The sequence below is a fragment of the Notamacropus eugenii genome, chromosome 1 (assembly GCF_028372415.1).
Source record: "Notamacropus eugenii isolate mMacEug1 chromosome 1, mMacEug1.pri_v2, whole genome shotgun sequence".
NCBI classification, from domain to species: domain Eukaryota; kingdom Metazoa; phylum Chordata; class Mammalia; order Diprotodontia; family Macropodidae; genus Notamacropus; species Notamacropus eugenii.
In genome coordinates this window covers 667,940,580-667,964,693 of record NC_092872.1, presented here as the reverse complement: position 1 = coordinate 667,964,693, position 24,114 = coordinate 667,940,580, and the positions used below count along the sequence as shown (strand labels likewise).

General features: G+C 36.3%; 1 protein-coding gene across 8 annotated transcripts in view; it reads left to right on the top strand.

Moving 5' to 3' along the window:
- Positions 1-24,114, top strand: part of EML4 (EMAP like 4) — a 177,276-nt gene that overhangs the window by 63,953 nt on the left and 89,209 nt on the right. For 5 of the 8 annotated variants that reach the window (XM_072635770.1, XM_072635769.1, XM_072635764.1 and 2 more), the window contains exons 1-2: positions 1,681-1,841; positions 19,694-19,876. In XM_072635770.1, the coding sequence (XP_072491871.1) occupies positions 1,769-1,841; positions 19,694-19,876 (256 nt within the window). In that variant the 5' untranslated portion in view covers positions 1,681-1,768. Of the gene's footprint in view, positions 1-1,680; positions 1,842-19,693; positions 19,877-24,114 lie in introns of those variants that run through there. The other 3 variants (XM_072635768.1, XM_072635766.1, XM_072635765.1) reach the window with 1 other exon arrangement.

Sequence of the window (24,114 nt, the reverse complement as noted above, 5' to 3'; positions counted from 1 at the left end):
AAGCCTTTATTCAGATTTATTCTCCCATATTCTTCAGTTCAGCACACTAAAGGTCAATAGTTTTTTAATACAGCATTGTGGCCACCATGGTGCCACAAACACTTGGGACTGCAATGCATGTTTTTAATACATTGTCAATACAAATGGGTTGTCCAAGCATCTCTCTGGAACAAAAGTCCATCATTTCGATACTAATGTTCTTCTGGTGATATTTTAAACACCACTTTTCATCCTCTGAATGGTCATCCCCTCCATAATATCCTTATGATAGAGAGACATAATTTGACTGGGAGACATAGAGCAACACAATCCTAAAGAACTGACACTGAAAGTCACTCAAAAGGCAATGGAGAGATGCATGCTAGGTGAGAGCAGGTCTTAACACATTATGAACACTTATGCAGAAGAAGTTGCCAAAAGGATGTTATCAAAGAAATGTATGATCAAAAAAGAAGATTGGCTAGTCATGTGGCCAGAGGACGGGATAACTGGTGAACAGTCTAGGTCATCCATGATTATCCTTGAGATGATAAGAGAATTTAGGGAAAATCCTTAATGCTTTAAGTCAGTCCCCTGTGGTGAAGTCCCAGGAAGTGGGACAGGCAAGAGTTGTACAAGACAGGCAGGTGTGGATGGCATCCACAAAATAGAGCTATTAGTTAGAGAACCCCAGATCTGGAAGGGATCTAGAAGAGGTTATTTAGTTTGAACCTTCATTTTTTTCCAATGGGAAAGTTGCCATCACATGTATTTATGTGTTTCATTATGTACTTGTTAATCAATGAATTATATGAACTATTTGTGCCAGACCTGTGGTAGACCCTTCTGAGCTTGCACTGATCTGATCAGTCACTGTGGGGCCAACTAGGCCTTGACTCCAACAGAGTGATGTCCTTTTGGTCATCTTTGAGAATGCAGGATAACAACCAATCAAGTAGTGGATCTCCAGATGTTTTCTATGTAGGCATAAACCTCACTTTATGCCAAAAATGGATTTTTATAAAGTAGAATGTCAATTAATTTGGGGGAGTAAATTCTCCCATTGACTTATATTTTTGAAAGGGTCTGTTTTAATTCATCTTTAATGGGCAATAGCTACTGCTGTTTATTTTTTTTAAGCTTTTATTATTATAGTTATTGCTCTAACGTTGTTAATTAGTAAATAAACACCAGAATCCCAGCATTAGAGTGGAAAAGAAACTGAGAGGCCAGTGAGTTCAATAACCTCATTTTATAGATAAGAAAACAGAGGCCAGAGAGAATAAATGATGTGCCCAGGGTTATACAGGTGGTAGGAAGTCACAAAGGCAGGATTGGAAACTAGGTCCCCTGACTCAAAATATAGAGCTCAATGCTAGCTGCCTTCCCTCAGCTGATCATCTGCACTTTATCCTGTGTGTTTTGTATTCATACACAGGTGGTGGCATGTGATCTTCCCCATTAGACTCTAAACTCCTTAAGGCTTTTCTTTGTGGCATTAGCACTTAGCACAAGGCTAAGTACATATTAAGTGCTTAAAACATGCTTATTGATGGAATATCATGATTTCTCTTTAAATTGAATAATGTTCCCTGGCAATTAAAGAAATTCCGTGGTGGATTCTTCTGTGATGGAAACATAGCCACACCCATCCTCAGGTGACTTTTCACATGTGTCTGCAGGTGCTTCTTCTGTCATCAGTCATTGTTGTTCCAGCTGACGTCACAAGATCACCACTCGGACAAATCCATTTCTGGATCCTCGTTCACCTGTGTCGTACAATCTATGGATGTCCCTTAAAAATGTTCCATACTGGCATATATCCTTTTATGCGAAAAATCCCGTTACTTCTCCTGTCTCAGGTATTCTCTAGTGACTGGTCTGAACAGATCAGAGGTCCAGCGGGAATATAGAGGAGGGTACTTAAAGCACAGCCTCAGTGCTGTTACTGGGGCGCAGGGTGAGTGGGGGGGTTTAAGGAGGTTCCCCCCAGGCTGCCCACCTCACCGCAATCTCCAAGCTCCAACTTTGCACACTCGGGAAGGCTAGTTTTTCTTAATAATTTCTTGAAAGGTGATGTCTAGGCTCTTTTTTTGATCATGACTTTCAGGTAGTCCAATAACTTTTAGATTGTCTCTCCTGGATCTATTTTCCAAGTCAGTTCTTTTTTTAGTAAGGTATTTCACATTGTCTTCCATGTTTTCATTCTTATGGTTTTGTTTTATAATTTCTTGATTTTTCATAAAGTCATTAGCTTTCATCTGCTCCATTCAAATCTTTAAGGAGTCATTTTCTTCAGTGAGTTTTGGACCTCCTTTTCCATCTGACCTATTCTGCTTTTTAAGGCATTCTTCTCCTCATTGACTTTTTGGATTTCTTTTGCCATTTGAGTTAGTCTATTTTTTAAGGTGTTATTTTCTTTAGCATTTTTGGGGGTCCCCTTTAGCAGTCAGTTGACTCAATTTTCATGATTCTTTTGCATCACTCTCATTTCTCTTCCTAATTTTGGCTCTGCTTATCTTACTTGATTTTCAAAATTGTTTTTGAGCTCTTCCATGGCCTGAGACCAATTTCATATTTTTCTTAGAGGCTTTGGATGTAGAAACTTTGACTTTGTTGTCTTCTGTTTGTATATTTTGATCTTCCTTGTCACCAAAGTAAGATTGTGTAGTCTGCTTCTTTTTCCCTGGTTTACTCATTTCCCCAGCCATTTACTTGACTTTTGAGCTCTACTTGACTTTTGAGTTCTTTGTCAAAGTAGTTCTTTGCTTGGGAGTGGGGGGGTGTAATAATGTCGGCCGCTGAATTCCCCCCAAAATCTGTGGACCTAGTGCTCCAGAAACAGCAGATCCTGGGGCAGCCACTGCTGTCATGAACTCCTCTGCCCCCTTCACTGCTCTGGGGCTGGGATCAGACCATACTACTCTCTCACACAGGTCTGACCAGATTTTTCCACTGACATTTCAAGGTTTCATCAGCTTTTGGGGTCAAGAAGTCTGGAAACCATCACCATCGCTGCCCATGATTCAGTCCCCCAAGGTCCTGCTCCATCTGTGCGGGGTCGGTGCTCTACTCTTAGCTTAGCGAGATAGATCTTCCCATCAACCTTCCAGGCTGTCCTGGGCTGGAGATTTGCTCTACATAGCAGCTCTAGAATTTGTTTAGAGTCATTTTTTACAGATATTTGGGGGGTTTTGGAGGAGAGTGTAAGCAGGTCCCTACTTTTACTCTGCCATATTGACTCCACCTCTCTCGGCTCTTATTCTTATAAATTTGGCTCTGCTCCCTATATATCCTCGAAATGATGCCTTTATTGGAGAAACTTGCCTCAGATATTTTCCCCAGTATCCTTGTCCTCTTCTAATTTTACCTTCATTGGTTTTATATGCACAAAAACCTTTTAATATTTTGTAATAAAAATTGCCCAGTCTCCCACGAAACTCTCTATCTCTTGCTTGAACATGAACTCTTTCCCTACGTATAGATCTAACAGGCAATTTCTTTTATGCCTTCTAATATGCTTTTGGTGTCATTCCTTATGTTTAAATTTGGAGTTTATCTTGGTTAAACCATTTGTGATGTTAGTCTATCTCTAGTTTCTGCCAGTATGTTTTCCAGTTTTACCAACAGCTTTTTTTTGTCAAGTTGCGAGTTCTGGCCCCTCTAACTGAGATTTGGGGATTTATCAAACTCTTATCTTACAGTGCCCATTTGCTTCTGTATATTGTGTACCTAATCTGCTTCCTAACCATTGTTTGTCACTGTTTTCTTTGATATTCTTGACTCTTCCTCCAAATGAATTTTGTTATTATTTTTCATCATGTTATACAGTAATCTTTTGGTGGTTTGATTGTTATGATAGGCACTGAATAAGTAAATTAATTTAGGTAGTATTATCATTTTTGTTTTATTGGCTATCTACCCATGAACAATTGATAGTTCTCTAATTATGTAAATCTGCTTTTATTTGTGTAAAGAATGTTTATAAATTGTACTCCTATAATTCCTGGTGTGTTTTGGCAGATAGTCTCTTAAGTATTTTATATCACCTGTAGTTATTTTAAATGAAATTTTTCCTTTTCTTCCTGCTGGATTTTGTTGGTAATGTGCAGAAATGATAATGATTTGTGTGGGTTTATTTAAGTCCTGCAACTGTCTAATTTGCTCTCCCTATTTAAGGATTAAAGACTTTAAATGGGCAACTGGGTGGTACAGTGAATAGGGTGTTGGGCCTGAAGTAAAGAAGGCTCATCTTCCTGAGTTCAAATGTGGCCCCAGACACTGCAAGTGACTTAACCCTATTTGTATCAGTCCCTAATTTGTAAAAGGAGCTGAAGAAGGAAATGGCAAATCACACCAGTATCTTTGCCCGGAATACCCCAAATGGGGTCACAAAGAGTCGGGCATGACTCAACAGTCATAGCATAATTGTTTTGAGTAAACTATTATATTGTCTTCTAAAAATGATAGCTTTGTTTTCCTCTTTGCTGATGTTTATTCCTTTAATCTCTCTTTCTCTTGTCTTATTCTTATAGCTAACTATTATAGTACATTATACTATAATACATTATTGTACTATTATAGTACAATACTCAATAATTATGATGATAATGAACATCCTTGTTTCATTCCTGATCTTAATGGAAAGCCTTCTAATTTGTCCCCACTGGAAAAAAAAAAATTAACTTCATTTTAGATATATTCTTCTTATCTTTTAAAGAAAACTCAATTTATTCCTATACTTTCCCATGTTTTTAACAGGAGATGGTAGTGTACTTACATCTTTTGAAATGATTATGATTTTTAAAAATTAATATAGTCAGTTGTGTTTATAGTTTTCTCAGTATTAAATCAATCCTGCATCCTGGTATATATATCCAGCCTGATTGTAGTAAGTGACCTTTGCAATATGTTGTTCTGATGTCCTTGACTAGTACTTTATTTTAAATTTTTGCATCAATATTTGTTAGAGAAGTTGGTTTACAGTTTTCTTTCTCTGTTTTGAACTTCTGGTTAAGTATGAAGATCGTATTTGTGTCATAGGAGGAATTTGTTAAGCCCTGCTTTACCTATTTTTTCAAACAGTTTATTCAGTCTTGGAATGAATTTTGCTCTTTTAAAAAAAATTATTTTTCCCCAGTTACGTGTAAAGACAATTTTTACATCCATTTTTTAAAAATTTGAGTTCCAAATTTTCTCTCTCCCTCTCTTACCTCCACCCTTCCTGAGATAGTGTCATGTTGTGAAAGAAAACAAACTTAAAGAGAGAAAAAACATGAAAAAAGTGAATAATAGTATGCTTTGTTTTTTAGTCAGAATCTGATTCTTTTTCTGGAGGTGGATAGCATTTTTCATCATAAGGCCTTTAGAATTATCTTACAGCATTGTATTGCTGAGAATAGCTAAGCCATTCACAGTTGATCATTATACAATATTGCTATTACTGTGAAAAGTGTTCTCCTGGTTCTGCTCACTTCACTTTGCATCAGTTCATATAAATCTTTCCATGTTTTTCTGGGAGCATCCTACTCATCATTTCTTATGGCACAATAATATTAGATAGACAGACAGACAGACAGATGGACAGAGAGAGAGAGAGATACCACAACTTGTTCAGTCATTCCTCAGTTGATGAGTGTCCCCTCAATTTTCCAGTTCTTGGATACCACAAAAAGAGATGCTATAAATATTTTTGTACAGATAGATCCTTCCTGTCCTCGCCCCCCCCCCCCCCTTTTATTTCTTTGGGATACAGATCTAATAGTGGCATTACTGAGTCAAAGGGTATGCACAGTTTGATAGCCCTTTGGGCATAATTCCAAATTTTTCTGTAGAATAGTTAGATTAGTTCACAACTCCACCAACAGTGTAGTAGTGTCTCAGTGCTCCAGATCTCCTCCAGCATTTATTATTTTCCTTTTCTGTCATGGAATAAAAAATTTTTTTTAACTGTTTGGTAAAATTCCCTTGGAAATCCATCAGGTCCTGCCTGGGGTTTTCTTTGGGAATTCATTTATGCCTTGTTCAGTTTCTTTAGTTAAAATTATTTAGGTTATTTAAGTATTCTATTTCCTCTTTTGTTAATCGTAGCAATTTATATTTTTGTAAATATTCATCCATTTCATTTAGATTCTTGGTTTTATTGACATATATTTGAGTGAAATAGCACTAATGATTTCTTTTGATTCTTCATTGATTAAAAATTTCAACTTTTTCGTTTTTAATACTGTTTTTTTAAAATGAAAATTAGCTAATAGCTTGTCTATTTTATTGTTTGTTTTTTCCTCTAAAATATAAAGTTCCTAATTATATTTATTTGGTGGATGGTTTGCTTGTTTTGGGGGGGGGTTAGCTTTCAGATTTGTTTATCTGATCTTTGATTTTCAGGATTTCTGTTTTGGTGGTTATTGGGGTGAGGTATTAATTTGTTGGTTTTCTAGTTTTTAGTGTGTGCCTAATTTGTTCTTGCTCTTTACTGATGAAAGACTTTATACAAATTTTTCCCTAAGGGCTGCTTTGATTACAGCCCAACAGTTTTGGAATGTTTTCTCATTACTATCATTTTTAATGGAATTATTGATTGTTTCTGTGATGTGTTCATTGACCCATCGGGGTCAAAGGTCAGTTTTTGTGAAAGTGCTATGAATAGTTAAATTGGCATTTTCCTTTCTATTCCCATTCCTTATTCTCATTCCCTTCCTATTCCCACTCAGTATTTTCCAAAAGTCCATCAGATTTTATTTTTCTAAAAAAATTTTAAAATGCATCTCCTTAACTTTTTGTTAATTTTTTTTTTAGCTCTACCTAGATATAAGAGGAATCAATTGAATCCCTACCCCCTCCCCACACAGACACTATTAGAGGTTTACTGTATTTCTTCCTGTGACTTACTTAACTTTTCCTTTAAGAATTTACAGGCTATATATACCATTGGGTACATTTATGTTTTGTTTGAATTTATATTCACTGTCTTTGATAGCTTTCAGCAAAATGTAGTTATCTTGTTTATCTCTTTTGTCTTTTGTTTTTGTTTTGCCTGATCATGATTGCTATTTTTGCCTTTTGTACTTCATCAGATTTTGTTCCAGCCCTTCATCTTAACTCTATGTGTAACTTTCTGTTGCAGGTGTGTTTCTTAAAAAAAACATACTGTCAGGATTCCAGTTTCTAATCCATTCTGCTATCCTCTTCCATTTTATAAGTGAATTCATCACATTTACATAATCAGTTACAATTGATAACTATATATTTACCTCCATTCTATTCTTTTATCCTATTTTTTTCCTCATCTGTTTTCCCTGTTCCATCTTTAAGATTCTGTTTTACTTCCCATAATCTGTGTGTCCTTCCCTCCTTTAACTAGTTTAGATGAGAGTGAGAGTAAAGTGTCACTCATTCCCTCCCTCTCTGTTCTCTCTATTGTATAAGCTCCTTGAGTATCCTATTTATTTGGAATAATTTTCTCCATTCTTCTCCCTTCTTCCCCTCTTAGTATACTCTATTCCATTTATTTTTGGATATCATCCAAACATACCTAATAAAATCACACCCAGGCCCTCAGTCTTGTTAGAATTGCTCTATGACCATTGATAATGTTAAAAGTTCTGAGGTGTTACATGTGTCATTTTTCCATATAGGAATATAAACAATTTTACCTTGTTTACTGCCTTAGAATTTCTCATTCACATTTACATTTTTATGTTTTTCTTGATTCCTATATTCGTATGTCAGATTTTCAAGTGAGTACTGATCTCATCAGGAATGCTTGGAATTTTATGTTTCATCAAGGATCAATTTTTTCCCCTCTAAAATTACACTTAGTTTTGTTGGGTAGGTTGTTCTTGTATGTAAGTCTAGTTCTTTTGCCACCTGAAACATCATATTCCAAGCTCTCTGTTTCTTTGAAGTAATGGCTGCCAAATCTTGTATGATCCTGACTGTGGCTCCTCAATACTTGAATTGTTTTCTTTTTTCTGGACACTTGCAATAATTTTTCTTCGACCTGGTAGCTCTGAATTTGGACTACAATATTCCTGGGCATTTTCATTTTGGGGTTTCTTTCAGGAGGTAACAAGCAGTTTCTTTGTCTTCTGATTCTAAGATATTTAGGCAGTTTTTGATTTCTTAAAAAATGATGTCAAGGCTCTTTTGTTCATAGCTTTTGGTAGTCCAGTGATTCTCAAGTTATAGTTTCTTGAACTGTTTTCCAAGTCAGTTATTATTCCTATGTCATAATTCACATTTTCTTATTTTTTCAGAGTTTTGATTTAGTTTTGTTAATTCTTGATCTCTTGTGGAGTCATTAGTTTCTACTTGACCAATTCTGAAAAAGTTATTTTCTCCACTTAGGTTTTGTTCCTCTTTTTCCAAGCTGTAGATTTTTTTTTCTACCTCTTCCTAAGCTCTCATTTGACTTTTAAAATAATTTTTTAAAACTCTGCTTGGAAGTCTTATTAGATTTGATTCCAAGTTGCATTTTCCTTTGAAGCTTTGTTTATGGATGTTTTTAAATCATTCTCTTCCATGTTTGTGTCTTGAGTTTCCCTATTACCACAGTAGCTCTTTATGGTGGGATTCTTTTTTTTTCCCCTCATTTGCTCATTCTTCTAGCCTACTTCTTGACTTTGGATTTTATATTAGTTCTGGGATCTGCACAATACTGAAGAGATTGTCTGACCTGAGATTCTGTCTTTATATCCTTCTGCTGCTTTCACAACAGGGCCTGCAAGCTTTCAATGCCCCCAGATTTGTGTGATTTAGAGAGAGGTCTCTTCACTGCCTTCTTATCTGAGCTCTATGAGTTCCTAAACTAGGTTTGGGTCTCTTGGTTTGTACTTGGTTGAGAATTTCACTAGACTGCTGTTCAAGTCAGTCACTGTTAGGTTCAGAATAGCTGAATTGTTGACTCTCCTTTAGTGTGGGACCCCTGCCCTAGTTATTCCATTGCAGGCCTAGAAATTGAATTGAAGTCTAGAACTGAGTCACCATTCTCCTCCTGGGATCAGAGACATGTAGTTACATTTCTCAAACTTGTTTCTTATTCATTGTACAGCTAGGGCCCACAATTGTGACCCCTCCTCTCTGCCCTTGATCTGTGACCTAGAGCTGCCACATCATAGTTCTGTCCCAATGCTTCCTTCTTACCCTTGTGTTCTGTCTCTGCCTTCTTTCTGTCCCTTTGTGTTAGAATGTTCCCTGCTGTTGTTCATGCTCCTGGCCAGGCCCTGTCCCCAATGTCCACAGACTTCTCTATCTCCCTGGAAAATATGACTCACTGTGACTTTTTTCCTCGGCTTTTTTAATCACAGTTTTGACAAGTGTATTTTCTAGGTCGTTATGGATAAGCAATAGTGGTGAGCTAGATTCAGTTGCTTCTTCTCACTCCGCCATTTGACTGTCCTCTTCACTATGCCTTTGTACAGTGTGGTCACTTAACAGGCATCCATTAAACATATACTGTTTGCTAGAGGCATTTATTAAGCACTTACTATGTGTCAGGCACTGCCCTAAGAACTGATGATACAAATATATTTTAAAAAATAAAGTTATTCCTGCCCTCAAGGAAGGGCATCCAGGTGGCCCAGGAAGACTCATCTTCATGAATTCAAATCTAGCCTTAGTCACTGCCTAGCTATGTGACCTTGGACAAATCACTTAACCCTGTTTGTCTTTGTTCATCATATATAAAATGAGCTGGAGAAGGAAACGGCAAACCACTCCAGTGTCTTTGTCAAGAAATTCCCAGATGGGGTCCCAAAGAGTCGACGTAACTGAAAACAACTGAACAACTGCCGTTAAAGAGCTTACCTTATTGTGGAAGAAATTAAAACATGAAAGAGAATCAGAAAGGGGGTGAGGAGGGCAGGCAGCTATAATGCAGAGACATTATAGCTAAATTTGGAGAATGAAAATTGACTGGTCTGGGGCCCTGCCCCAAAATAGATATTTTGGGAAGAACTCTACAATGGGAAAAGGGTTGGGGAGTGGTATCAGGTGGCAGCTAAAGTTGGCCTCCATGCTTGGAATATTTTCCCTCTCCACCTGTACTTCTTGGAATCCATAGTTCACTTCAGAGCTTACCTCAAAAGCCAATCTTCCTGGTCCCCCCAGTTGTTAGTATTCTCCTAACCCATAGTTAATTTGTGTTTATTTTGTATATATTTTCTATCACCTTCTTTATTGTAACTTGCCCACCCTCAACTACCCTGTCTCCAAGAGATTAAAAGCTCTTTGAGAGACTATTCTATCTTTGCATTCCTAATGATTAGCACATTGTAGGAATTTAATAAATGTTTAATGAATTGTTAGTAGTAGTAACAATAATTTATTAGAACATTAAGGTTTGTAAACTGCTTTACATATGTTATCTTATTTGAACCTCACAGTAACTCTGTATAGTAGGTGCTATTATTACCCTCTTTACTGAAGAGGAAACTGATAAGAAAATTTAAGTAACTTGCTTAGAATTGCAATTACTGTGTATTTAAAGCAGGATTCAAGCTCAAGTCTTCTGGACTCCAGGTCCAATACTTTATTGTACTTCCTAGTGAAGGAAGTTACTTGGTAAGACTGGGGAAGTAAGGAAGTAAACAGATAAAAATATACATAGTATATGAGGTACCTCCACTTCTTTTCCTCTCCCTCTTAATTTTGTAGTCTGTCTTCTGACCTCAACATTCAATGAAACTACGCTCTTCAAAGTTCCTAATGAACCCTTAACTGCCAGAACACTTTTTTCTCAGTTCTTATCCTTGCTGACCTATTTCTGCAATAGCTTTTGGCATTGCTGATCTCGTTTCCTTGATACTCTCTTCTTTCTTCTTCGGCAACCAAGGACAAACACACTCTCTTCTTTCTAAATTTTCCTCACGGTACTCTTCCCAGGTTCTTCTCCTTAACTGACGGCTTTGTTGCATTTTTATCCAAGTTGTACCTGCTAACCATAGGTTCCTTCCAAGTCAATAGTCTGTGTCCCTCCTTCCATACTATTTTTCTTGGTGATTTTGTTAGTACACATGGATTTAGTAATCATACATATGCTGACAATTCTTAGTTCACTCATCCAGCCCTAACCTCCAGACTCACATCTCCACCCCCAGGCCCCATAGACAATGTGTTCCTGAGTCCTATAGGTTCTAATTTCATAACATCTCTTGTATTTCTCCTCTCCTCTGACACTGCCACCACTTTGGTATATAGACACTTATCACCTCATACCTGGACTGTTTTAATAGCCTGCTGGTGAGTCTGCCTGCCTCAAGTTCTTTCTCACCCAATTCCATCCTTCACTCAATTGTCAAATGATCTTTAAAGCATGGGTCTAGCCATGTCACCATCCTTAATCAATAAACTTTTGTGGTTTCCTGTCAAATTTGTTCCCAGGATCAAATGTTAAATCCTGTTTAGCTTCCAAACCTTCTTAACCTTCCCCCCTTCTACCTTTCCAGTCTCATCATATCATATTTACCTCCTCATACTCTGTGACCCAGTGACATTGACCTCTTCGCTATTCCTGGCACAAAACACTAACTTTGCACTGTTAATTTTCACTGACTATCCTTCATGCCTGGCGTTCTCTTCTGTTACATCAAATCCCAGTTAAAATTCCTCCTTCTACAGAAACCTTTTCTGATCCTTCTTAATGTTAGGGAGGGCAGCTAGGTGATGCAGTGGGTAGCACACAGGACCTGGAGTTCAAATCTGGCCTCAGAGACACTTATTAGTTGTGTAATGCTGGACAAGTCACTTAACCCCTGTTTGACTCAGTTTCCCCATCTGTAAAATGAGCTGGCAGATCATTCTAGTATCTTGCCAAGAAAACCTCAAATAGAGACACAGAAAGTCATATGTGACTGAAGCAACTGAACAGCAGCAAATGTTAGTGCCTTCCTTCTGTGGATTATCTCTAATTTCTCTTTCTACGTGTGTGTGTGTGTGTGTGTGTGTGTGTGTAATTTATAAGTAGTTGTTTGCTTATAGACTGTGAACTCCTTGATAAGAACTTTTTTCTTTTTCTTCACCCCCCCCTCCCCACTTTGTATCTTCAGTGCCTAAGCATGATACCTGCCAGCACTTAATAAATGCTTGTTAACCTGACTTGAAAATGAATTGTCTGTAATCTTACATCCAGTTTCAGTGGCCAGGTTGGAAATTAACCTAGTATTCTGACTGTAGATCTATTTTCACTGCATTATTTTGCCTGACTTTAGTTGCCTAGATTCAGAATCATAAAATCTCAGGGTTGGAAGAGGCCTTAAAAGCTATCTAGCTTAATAAGGCTATCTAGCTGAATTTTTTTTCTCTTCTACAACATATTTGATAAGTTTTCACTGATGAGGTAGAAAAGAGTGCTTGAGGCAGATGGAGCAAGCAGGACATGAGATATTAGATAAGACCATGATGTGACCAGTCAGAAAAATGATCAAAGAACACAATTGGTATAGATACAGGTGGTGCCCTAAGGGTTGAGTTGCTTTTCCAGTGTGAAGCCCCTGCTTTATTCTGTAACCTGAAGGTGTCCTAAAGTCGTTTCTCCCCCTTATCTTGAGCCTGTATGGAAAGAATTGCTTTTGTTTTTCTTATCCTGTGTTCCCTGGGTCCTTTAATTTTTAAAGTGTATCCTTCTGCCCTATCCTTAAACTATAAAGAATTCCCTTTGCCTCCCTCATCCTGTCCTGTCTTCGATCTTAACCCCCACAGACACCTCTTAAACTATATCATCATTCTGAAATCTCCATATAAGCATAACTCCCCCCAAATATCAGTCTCACTTACCTTTCTTGCTCAGGAGGCCTGTGATGTTTTTTTCATGTAAAATAAAAAGCTCCCATTGGCTAAAAGAGAAGGTCTAAGTGAATTCTTTCACACCTGAACCAAGGTCTCCCAACTTTTTAAACCTCTACAATCACCTGACTTTTACTTGAAACTCCCTTTTCAGGTAGACTAGTCTCCCTAAGCAGTATCTGGCAATCTCATAGAACCCTTAGATGTGAATGGCTTCTTTTTTTTTTTCCTTTGACTAACTATATACTAGCTGATTTGGGGAGGTTGTGCATGCACCTTAGTGGTATGTTCAATAATAAAGGGTTCACTTTAAAAAAAAAATTTTTTTTAAGTTTTAAGCAGAAAAATCTGACATCCAGAAATTTTAGTGCAAGACCATGTTTCTTTCACTAATGTCTGTAGTATTCTCTTTATGTATAAGTTCTTATAACTTCTACCCACATTTGGCCTTTGTTCTGATCTCTGGAGGCCCTAGCAACATTCATCTAATCCCACTTTTAAGGGATACTTCTCGTGTCTCTGTTTCCAGTTTTTTGCCATGAAAAAATGCTGATATAAAGTCATTGTTATTTGCTCTAGTTGTTTGCTTCAGCCCTAGGTTGTTTTTTTTTAATGAACTTCTATTTTTACTTCTTCCCCCCCCCCCCCAAATTGAACAACAACCAAAAGGAAAACCCTCCTAAGTTAAAAGTATTTACCAAGCACTTAATATGTGTTAGACTCTGGGCTAACTAAAAGTAAGGGACAGTCCCTACCCTCAAGGAACTTATCTTAATAAAACTATGTAGGGGATATATAATATAGAGAGGCAACAGATTCCCTCATTGACCATGTCCAAAACTGCATGTCCCATTCTTGATGCTGAATCCTCTATCATGCTTCGTTTTTAGTCTTCTATTCTAATCATAGTTCGTCATTGCATTATGAGAGTTCTTTTAAGTCTTTCAAATTCATTTGTCACTATATTGTGGCTATAAATTATTCTCCTGATTTTGTTCATTATAAATCTATCCATACAGGTATTCCCAGTTTCCATTGAAGATGCCCATTTTACTATTTCTCTCATGGAGAAATAATATTCCATTATACTTATATATCATGGGTTAAAAAGGGTATGGACTTTGGAGCTATAGTTCCAAATTGCTTTCCAAAATGGAACAATTCACAACTCCACCAAAAGTGCATCAGTGTGCCTATTTTCTCAGTATTTGTCATTTTTCTCTCGTTATCTTTTCCAATCTGATGGATATGAGGTAGAACTTAGAAATTGCTTTAATTTGTATTTTAAATATTTTGGTGTTCATTGTCTTTCAAATCCTTGTGATATATGCCTTGCAGTGATATCGATAAATCAAAAGGCATGTACATTTTAGTTACTTTGTAACAATTTAGTCATAATTCCAGATTGCTTTAAAAGGGATTCTTAAATCTTTTTTGTATCATGAACCTTTTGACCAGTCTGGTAACCTGCAGGCTCCTTCTCAGAATAAGATTTTTAAATTCACAAAACATATAGTATTACCAAGGAAATCAATTATATTGTAATATAATCACCACAGTATTGAATAAAAAAAAGTTCAGAGGTTCCAAGTTAAGAATGAATACCTGCTTTTTTAAAGAATGATTGTTTCAATTCCCAACTCCACCAGCAGTGTTATGATTTTGATTTTTCTTCAGCCTTTATAACATAGACATTTTCCAATTTGTTGGATAATTTCCTGTTATCCTTGTTATTTTGCTTTGTGTAATATGAAATCTCAGACTTGTGATTTTTGTTTCTCTTATTAAGTGATTTGGAACTTTTTTTATGATTCTTAATAGTCTGGGATTCTTTTGAAAATTGTTAATTCATATGCTTTTGCTTTTAAAGACACAATTGGGTTTTAAAGAACCATTCACAAATAATACTCCTGTTCTCAAAGTCCTTTGAATTGAAATATGTGTTATTTGTTAAAAATCATGTTTATTATGCATATAAATTAATTAAAACTTGATTTACTTGGAAAGTGTTGGCTATTGGCCTGGTTGAAATGGATTTTTATTTTTTTAGAACTAGGTTGTTTAACTCAATGTAAATGTACAAAGAACGGTAGTGATGAAGTCCCTACAGTTAGGCATTGTGCCAAGTTTCAGGGATACAAAAAACGGTTAAAACCAGTTTCTGCTCTAAAGGAGCCTATAATCTGAAGAGGAAGACAAGATGCAAGCAACAAGATACATATGATAAATTGGAGAAAATCTCAGAGGGACGGCAGTAAGATTAAGGACTAGGAAACAGAAGAGAGAAGGGTGATACATACAGAAGATGGTATGAAGGTTTAAATGACAGGATTTGACCAATGTTTGGGGATGGGAGATGAGAGTGAGTGAGGAGAAAAAAATGACCAGAAAAGACATCTTGCAGAAGACTTGATCCAGAGAAGGTAGGAGGTTGAGATGAAAAGGGAGACCATTCTATAAGCTTGAGAGACAGCTGGTGAGAATGGTTAGGGGTCAGGAGGTGTGGAATCTTGTTCAAGGAACAACAAGGAGGCCAGTGTCACTAGGCCACAGAGTAAGAAGAAGGAAGGTGTAAGAAGACAGAAAATGTAGGAAGGGGCCAGATTATAAAGGGAAGAGGAGAACAGGATTGTATATTTTTGTATTTGAGGTAACAGGTAGGTATTGGAATTTATTGAATAGAGGAAGACATGGTTAAACCTGTGCTTTAGGGAGATCAGTTTGACAGCTGAGTGGAGGAGGATTAGAGTGGGGAAGGGTTTGAGGCAGGTAGACCAATCAGCAGGCTGTTGCAATAGCCCAGATGTGAGGTCCTGCAGTGTCCAGAGAGAAGGGAGACCTAAGTGAGGTATATTACAAAGGGTAGAAATGAGTCACTATGTTTCTATCTTCATTATAAATAGAAAAATTGCAAACCCCATTTGTCAACTTCTCCTTTCCTTTTTCTTTTCTTTGTTTTTATGTAGTTATAGTGCTTTTCCACCAAAAGTAAGCTTACACCTTCCTGTTCTTTTAGCAGTGTCCTAAGCAACCTGTATATCACATGTATAGGTTTTCTCTTTCCTCATGTTATAACCTGATTAAGACTGGTTCATTGCTTCAGGTTTAGAATTAGAATGAAATGAGACACTTGTAGACCATCTTACAGTTTAAAAAAAGGAAGTTTACTTAACCATGACTTTGAAAGGATATTCTACAGGGATACAGCATTAATTCACTTGAACTTAGGTTTTGCCTTTGTGTTGGCCATACTGTCATTCCTGTCAAGCCCTTCCTCCTTGTGTACTTTTGCCTATAAGCTACCAATAAGAGACTGGCCCAAGATTTATGGTTGCAATATCTTTTGATTTGTATTTATTTTTGAGGTTAGTTCTCCCTTTCGCAGACTAGGATTACATTGACCTCTTGCAGATCTGATCTCAGTGTTTATTGGCACAGAAGCTTTAACCTACGCTGTTTTGTAAACCTACTAGAGGGTCAGTTTGTGCCTCCTTAGGCAGCCCAGTAGCTTTCCTTTCCTGATGGTTCACATTTGTACTACAGTAGCTATTAGGTTTTCCCTGCAGCAGCTCAGAACTCCTGAATTTATGAGATCAAATAGTAATTCATCACAACCTTTCAGTACCTTTTAAGGGAAAACTAATGTATCCTACATAGCAGATAATGCTTCCACTATGTCCCATACCTCAATAGCAAAGTAGTAAAGATTATCTAGAGCAGGAGTATCAAACTCAAATAGAAATGGGCCACTAAACCATACATCTCTGCAGGTCACATATTGACTTCAAAGACCACAAATTAGTATTATCTATGTTTTATCGTACTTTTATTTATTTTGTTAAGTATTTCTCAATTACATTTTAATCTGGGGTAGACATGCAGGAGTAGCAAGAACCAGTGGCCTGGTGTTTGACATCTCTATTCTAGAGGATTTTATGTAACTTTAATGGCTTTAGGGCCATTACTAGACAACATCAATCTCTAGATTGAAAGATGATGAGATCACAAGAAAGAAGCCTGTTGTAGGCAGCACTGGGAAAGGATCATAGTCCAAGTAAAAGAAAAACAAAAACAAATTACAACAATGTAAGGCAGACTGAACATAGAAAATGAAGATCAGAAATCCTCAGTCTTGTCTCCTTTTCCCTTCAGAAGGACTGATGTCCGGGCCCTAATGATCTGGTTCACGTTTTGGTAGTGCTAAATCTTCACAGTTCACAGTGTGTCTCCCAAATGTAAAGTGGTGACAGTGAGCAAGAGCCACAGGTAAGAATTGGGTGAAGGTGAACACCAAAGGTAGATGAGCAGCAAGCCCACACCACACCAGAGGTGCTAGTCCTCCCTGAACATCTGTAGCCTCAGGCATAGACTAAATTTGTGACTCTTAGTAAATCATTTAACCTTATAGTGCCCACCCAACTTCCTTAGACTGTAAATTGCAGGAAAGGTTCTGATCTACATTAACAGGTAGAGTTTCCTATTGGGAGTTTCTTATGCCAGTGAAATCACAAATATATTATATACATTATATATGTATTTAAATACAGTTATCTTTTCCACGTTGCAGGGGTTAGGGGCACAGAGCCACTGCAATCTATAAAATTCTTTGGCCCTTCCTTCTTACCAAAGAAGTCTGAATTTTTTCTTTTTCTTTTATTATAAATTTTGGGTTAAGTGCTTGGTCATATTTTAACTTTAAAAAAGAAATTGTGTATTTTTATAGTACTAAAAGATAAAATAGGTTGATATTATAAAATACTATACACATATTTACTCATTTCTAAGTTTCTAAACTTTTTCTGTGTCTATTGACCTTTGTCTATAATCTGTGATTTCTGCAAAACTCCCCCCCCAAATTCTCATTTAATTTCTTGTGCTGACCCGCTATATATCAGAACCATGATGGGGAAAGTCACAGTGTGGATGGGATAACTGTATGTTTAAATATATACTTTGTGTTTCCATGTTGTCTTCCCCTATAGAATGTAAGCCCTTTGAGGGCAGGGACTTTTTAAAATTAACTTTTAAAAATTCTATTTTTTTTCTCCTTCCCAGAAAAAATGAAAACTGTTCCCTTGAAACAAATACATACTCAGGAAAAAAAAATATCCGATATTTTCCATGTCCAGAAATATCTCTCTTATTCTACTTATTTAGCTTATTGTTTCTTTGTTAGGAGGTAGCATTCATCATCCATCTTTTGGTATCATGGTTGATCAGAGATTTTTAGTCTTTCAAAATAATTGGTTTTTATAGTATTATCAGGCAGGAATTTAAAAATTTTTATTCCTAGCATCTAGCATATAGGTTTGTTGATTTATGACTTCTCTGTAAATATCAGTCTTTTTTCTGTTTCCACTTCCACTCTGCTAGTTCAGGGCCTTCTCACTTTGCTTTGTGATTATTGTGATGCCCTCATAGTCATCTTCATGATGCCAGTCCATTCTTCATACTGATGCCAACAACTGCTTCTAGCTGGACAGAGTGGAGTAGTGGAAAGAGTTCAAGTGTCAGGAAAACCTCTAGTCTCAAATTCTACCTCTGACATTTACTAGATATGTGACTATAAGCCAGTCACTTAACCTCTCCTAGCCTCAGTTTCTTCATCTGTAAAGTGATGACAGTAACTAATAGTGTTTATCTCACTGGGTTATAGTGAGGCTCAAATGAGTTTGCAAACAGTTTCTTTACACTTCACAAAACAGTAGGATGTTAGTGGAAGCATTATGGTAATAATTAAATTCCACTTTTAAGAAACTGAACAGTTAATAATTTTTATCTTATATTTAAGCTTTGTGGAATCATAAAGGAATGCATTCATTTTCTTTTTATTGCTGACATAATACAATGTTAAGTATTTTTAGAAATTATTAAATCCTCCCAAGGGAGGCGGTAGTACAAAAAAGGATATTTTATAAGTTTCAAGGCAATCATATATGTGACTATTATTAATTACTCCCTTTAAATACAGATTATCTAAATAAAGAATAGGCAGTCATAATATCTTTACTTAGCTTGACTTAGAAGATTTTAGGAACAATGTTTTTTTTTTTCTGTTTTCCAACTGGCATAGTTAGAAAAGTACTATAGTAATACTCAGAAAGTTCTGCCAATGATAGCACCACTTAGTAGTCTATAACCTTGGAAAAGTCATAAAACTTTTCTAAGCCTCAGTTTCCTTTTCGTTAAATCAGGGGATTGGACTAAATATCCCCTAAGGCCCCTTCCAACTTCAATTTTCTGTGATTCAAAACTATTTGGATGTAGCATTAACAATTATATCCACACACATATGTGTGCAGACTTCTAAAAAAAAGGGGCAGGGGAGGCATGTTTATGCTGAGGGAAGAAAGTGATCATGCAAGCAGAGTTTGTGTAGTACTGGGCTTCCTGGCCATTGGCCTTGAGTACCTAAGAGCTGTATAAAATAAAATAAAATAAAATAAAAGCTATATAAATAGGGCCATGGTTCATTCAGAGCAGAAGGAGACAAAGCAACCCACAAATCATCTCACAATATGTTTTCATATATAAGGATGGTATAGCTGAAAAAAATAATTTCCTGGGGCCAAATGCTTTGGAAAGTTTACTATCTTCAAGATACCACATTTTCTGAAAACAATTTCCATTATATGTTCTGGGGATGAAACAAATATATGAATATCTATACTTCATATTATTCAGTAACCATCCTAGGGAAAGTTTGGTCAGGGAAATTTGTTATTACATTAAAATATATTATTTATCAAGTTGTGACATAAATCCAAACTGGAACAAATTGAATAGAGTCAATCCATGAAAGAGTTAAGATTTTACTAGTCTTTGTATTTTCAAAAAGTAATTTATCTGCTGTGTTTTTCTCATCATTTCTACTTAGATTTAGTGTTTTGGAAATTATTTTGAAGATTTTTTTCTCTTAATGTTTTAATAGATGATAGTATCTCTGCTACAAGTACTTCTGATGTTCAGGATCGTCTCTCTGCCCTTGAGCTGCGAGTTCAGCAACAAGAAGATGAAATCACAGTGCTGAAGGCAGCTTTGGCTGATGTGTTAAGGCGTCTTACAATCTCTGAAGATAATGTGGTATCTGTGAAAAAAACAGCCTCAAGTAAAGGTAATTAAGTAGTAGGAATATTTCATTTTTTCATTGTATTCTTGTTTCTTTTGAAATGGGTTATTATGTTTCGATACTGTTTCTATTATTAGAATTGTATATGTAAAATACATTCCTTCTTAGGTCAGTTATCAATAAAAGTTAATTCTGAGGGGTTTTTTTGAGTCTTTTTAATGTTAAACTTATTGTAGATTTTATACATTGAGTTAGATAAACACACTGAACCTTATTACCAATTCAAAATTTGTGATACTAAGTGGTAATTCAGTTTATGACAAAGATTTTTTAAACAGTTTAGTCTGACAAGATTAGTGGTGCAAGAAGCAGATGTTCCAAACCCTTTCAAAGCCTTTTGTATAATATCCTCATACAGCAACATAAGACATCATTACAACCATGTCTGACTAGGAAGAGAGGTTATTTTGACTTTATCAACAGTGAAATGGGCAAATAGCTATTGTAAAGTTATAGATGGAAAGAACTTCAAGTCATCTATTCCAGCTTACTCATTTTATAAGATGAGAAAACTAAGGTCTAGAGAGATTCAGTGATGTGCTGTGATGGCAATCAAATTAGGATCTTTTGCTTTTTTTGTTTTATTGAAAGTGCCTCTGATTGAATAATGTGATTAAAGAGCCTGCCCATTGTGGGAAGCTTGATTAGGGGGGTTTTTTTGTAGGAGGATGGGGAAGCCTATGAGAACCCAGATGTTATGCTTCCCTCTCTGGTAACGGTGGTCAGACATTTGGTGTCCAGTTGTCTGTTCAGTTAAAGTAGAGGAAGCCATGTCTGTTGGTCTTTTGATTTCTCTGTATTTTTTTTGAAATTCAGGGTGCTGACTCCCTGAACTAACTGAATGATATATGTACTTGGTTAAAGGAATCGTACATGTGCTTGATTAAAGTGATTGTTAACCCCTTGAATGTTACTTTCCTTTTATGAATGCACATCCAAGAATCTGTGAACAGTGTATGTTGTGCTTACTATTACATGTGCCCAGCATCACAAAAATAATAAGTAGGAGAGCTGGGATTAGAGTCCAAGTCCTAGGCTCAAACTTCAGATCTCTTCCCACCATGACAGGCTACCTTTCTTCCTTATTTTCTACTATTCTTTTGATAAAGGACTTTTTAATTAAGATAACACAATGAGACATTTTAAGGGAGCCAGCTTATGTCAAAATCAAGAAGAAAAAAAATTTTTTTCCTACACACAAAAGAAAAGTGGCCATTTTTTCCATGGAAGGAGTTTTTTCCAGTATGGACCAGTTTACTTTTTCTTAGGCAGCTCTCTGCTCATTGGGGCATATTTATGCTGGACTTAATGTGGGCACCCAAATGGCTTTAGTCCTGCTACAACTTAAAATTCCTGAACTCATTACCCACTAGCCTTAGGCCCTGCCAGTAATAGGCATTATAGACATGCACCACCATTCCCTGCTATATTTGAGTAAGTTAAACAAGATTCAACATTTAAGAAAATCTCAAAAGCAAGTAAGAACTTAGAAGAAGTACAAAATCAGAGAAAACAGAGTCAAAAGAATATTATATCAGTTACCATAACTAGCACTTAACATGACGCTTTAAAGTTGACAAAACACTTGACAAATATTATCTCATCTTATTCTCACAACAGCCCAAGGAGGTAGGTGCTGTTATTTTCATTTTATAGATAAGGAAACTGAAACAGAGGTTAAGACATGTACCCAAGGTCACACAGCTAGTAAGTATTTGAGACCAATTTTGGACTCAGATCTTTCTAACTCCAGGTTCCATACTCTATCCACTATTCCACCTGCTTTGTTATTGCTGGTATTCAGTCATTCATTCATGTCGATCAACTGTGCATGAGGGTTTTCTTGGCAAAGATACTGGAGTGGTTTACCATTTCATTCTCCAGTTCATTTTACACATAAGAAATTGAGACAAACATAGTTAAGTGACTTGTCTAGTGTCACACAGCTCGTGAGTGTCTGATGTCAAATTTGAGCTCTGGCCTTGACTCCAGGCCCAGTGCTATATCCACTGTGCCACCTCACTGCCTCTACCTAGCTTACCAAATACAAAAATAACACCAAATTTGTGTTGTATCTACAATTAAGGTTAAAAAGGTTGAGGAAAATAAGAACAGCACGGGGACTAGTATATTAAAGTCATCATAGCCATCCTTAGCATGAGGTTAACAGTCAGTGATAATGTAAATTACAAACACAAGTATAGTCATTTATTGTCATTTACTTTGCTTTGATTTCTATTTCATTTTTATTCTCTTATGTTTTTATTCATGTATTGACTATTTATGCTTTTCAGAAAGTCAAAGTCAAAATAAATCTACACGTAGATTTTTAAAGCAAGTAGAGCTCAAATTAGTGATTTTAAATGCTTTCAGAAAAAGAATCAGGAGGAAACAAAATAACAAATATAGAAATATAGTAGAATAAGTGATAGTCAATAAAATCAAACAGTGAGTGAATTGCTACAGTAGAAAAAATTGTATACAACATACTACAGCTGGAAATATAAAAAAAAAATCACTGGATTAACCAAGGAATTTGACAGACATGAATATGTAAGTAATAGGCATTGAGAGTAGGTCAAGGAAATGAATATGTAAGTAGTAGGCATTGAAGGTAGGTCAAGGAAATCTCAGAATTGCCAACATTTTAGAAAATATAAAACAATAAAAGAATATGAACACTATATTTCAGAACTGAAGAAAACTTTAACCAAAATGAGTGGTATTAGACAAATAGAAATCACAGAACTCTAATAAGGAAAAATCTGATTCAGTAATCTTAGATGCAGCATAAATTCCAGTGTTATCAACAACAAGCAAAAAATTTTTAAAAATCACTTACCAAGTAACAATAATTGAGATCATAGCAAATTTCTCACAGAAGACAAGGGATGATCAGGGAGATAATAGCATTGCATATAAAATAGAGGCCTATAGGTGGGCCACAAACCCAGAATTATCTATCTAGAAAAACTCAGTATGCTGTATGAGGTAAGAGATGGACATTTGAAAATCATTTAGACTGAAAAGTTTCTGGAGAGTTAATATGCTTCAGAGTAGACTTTGAAAAATACTCAGACCAGACCCAGAATAAGAACTCAAAATAATTCACACTTCTTTATTAAAAAATGAACTAGTTGCTAGTACTACGTGAAAAGTCTTTCAGTTATTGTATTTTTAAATCACTTGATGTTTTGGAAAGGTGCTTTAGAGGAAATGAGGAGCAAGGAGAACTAGAGAGAATGGACTGATAATTATTCCAAAGCAAAACTAACTCGAATAAAAGCAAAATCCATCTCTATCCAGATGACTCTCAGATCTATCTGTCTACCCCTGATTTCTTTGCTGGCCTCTAGTCACAAAACCTTCTGAATTCTACTTGCCCAACGTCTCTCACCTTTGTCCCTTGGTCTCCATTTATCACCTCTTTCCTGCACTGTTGTAATTGCCTTCTAACTGATCTCCCTGGTTTCTTCTTTCCTTCAATCCATTCCTGGCACAGTTGTAAAATAATCATCCATTAAGGTATAGGTTTGACCATGTCACTCCTAAACTTACACTGGCTGCCTGTTGCTTCTAGAGTAAAATATTAGCTCCTCAGACAAACATTTAAGGACCTCCACCATCTGGCTGCCACCTACCTTTCCAGATTTATTTCCCACTGTTCTTTATGAATGAATTCTGTTCCAGCAAAACTAAATTGCTACCTGTTCACTGAAATCAGTGTTCCCTTTCTTGCTTTCATGTATTTGCAAAAGGTATCCCTCAAACTTGCAATGTACTATCCCCTCATTTTTGTCTGAGATCTAGTTGATGCAGTGGCTAAAACTCTGGGCCTAGAGTCAGGAAGTCCTGAGTTCAGATCTAGCCTCCAACATTTACAATCTGTGATGCTGGGCAAATCACTTGATGTCTCCCTGCCTCAGTTTCCTTAACTATAAAATAGGGAAAATAATAACATCCACCTCCCAGAGTTGTTTTGAGGATAGGTGAAATAATATTTGTAAAGTGCTTATCATGGTGCATGGCGCACAATAGTGACTTAATACATGCTCATTTCCTTCCTGTCTCCCTTCCTCCCTTCCTTCCCCTTAATTTCCATTCATTCATTTCCCTTGCATTTACTAAATATCTTCTATGATATTTAACAAAGGAAATAGTGAGACAGTCTCTGCCATCAAGGATCTTATCCTACTGGAAGAAAACAAAACACTCACAATTAA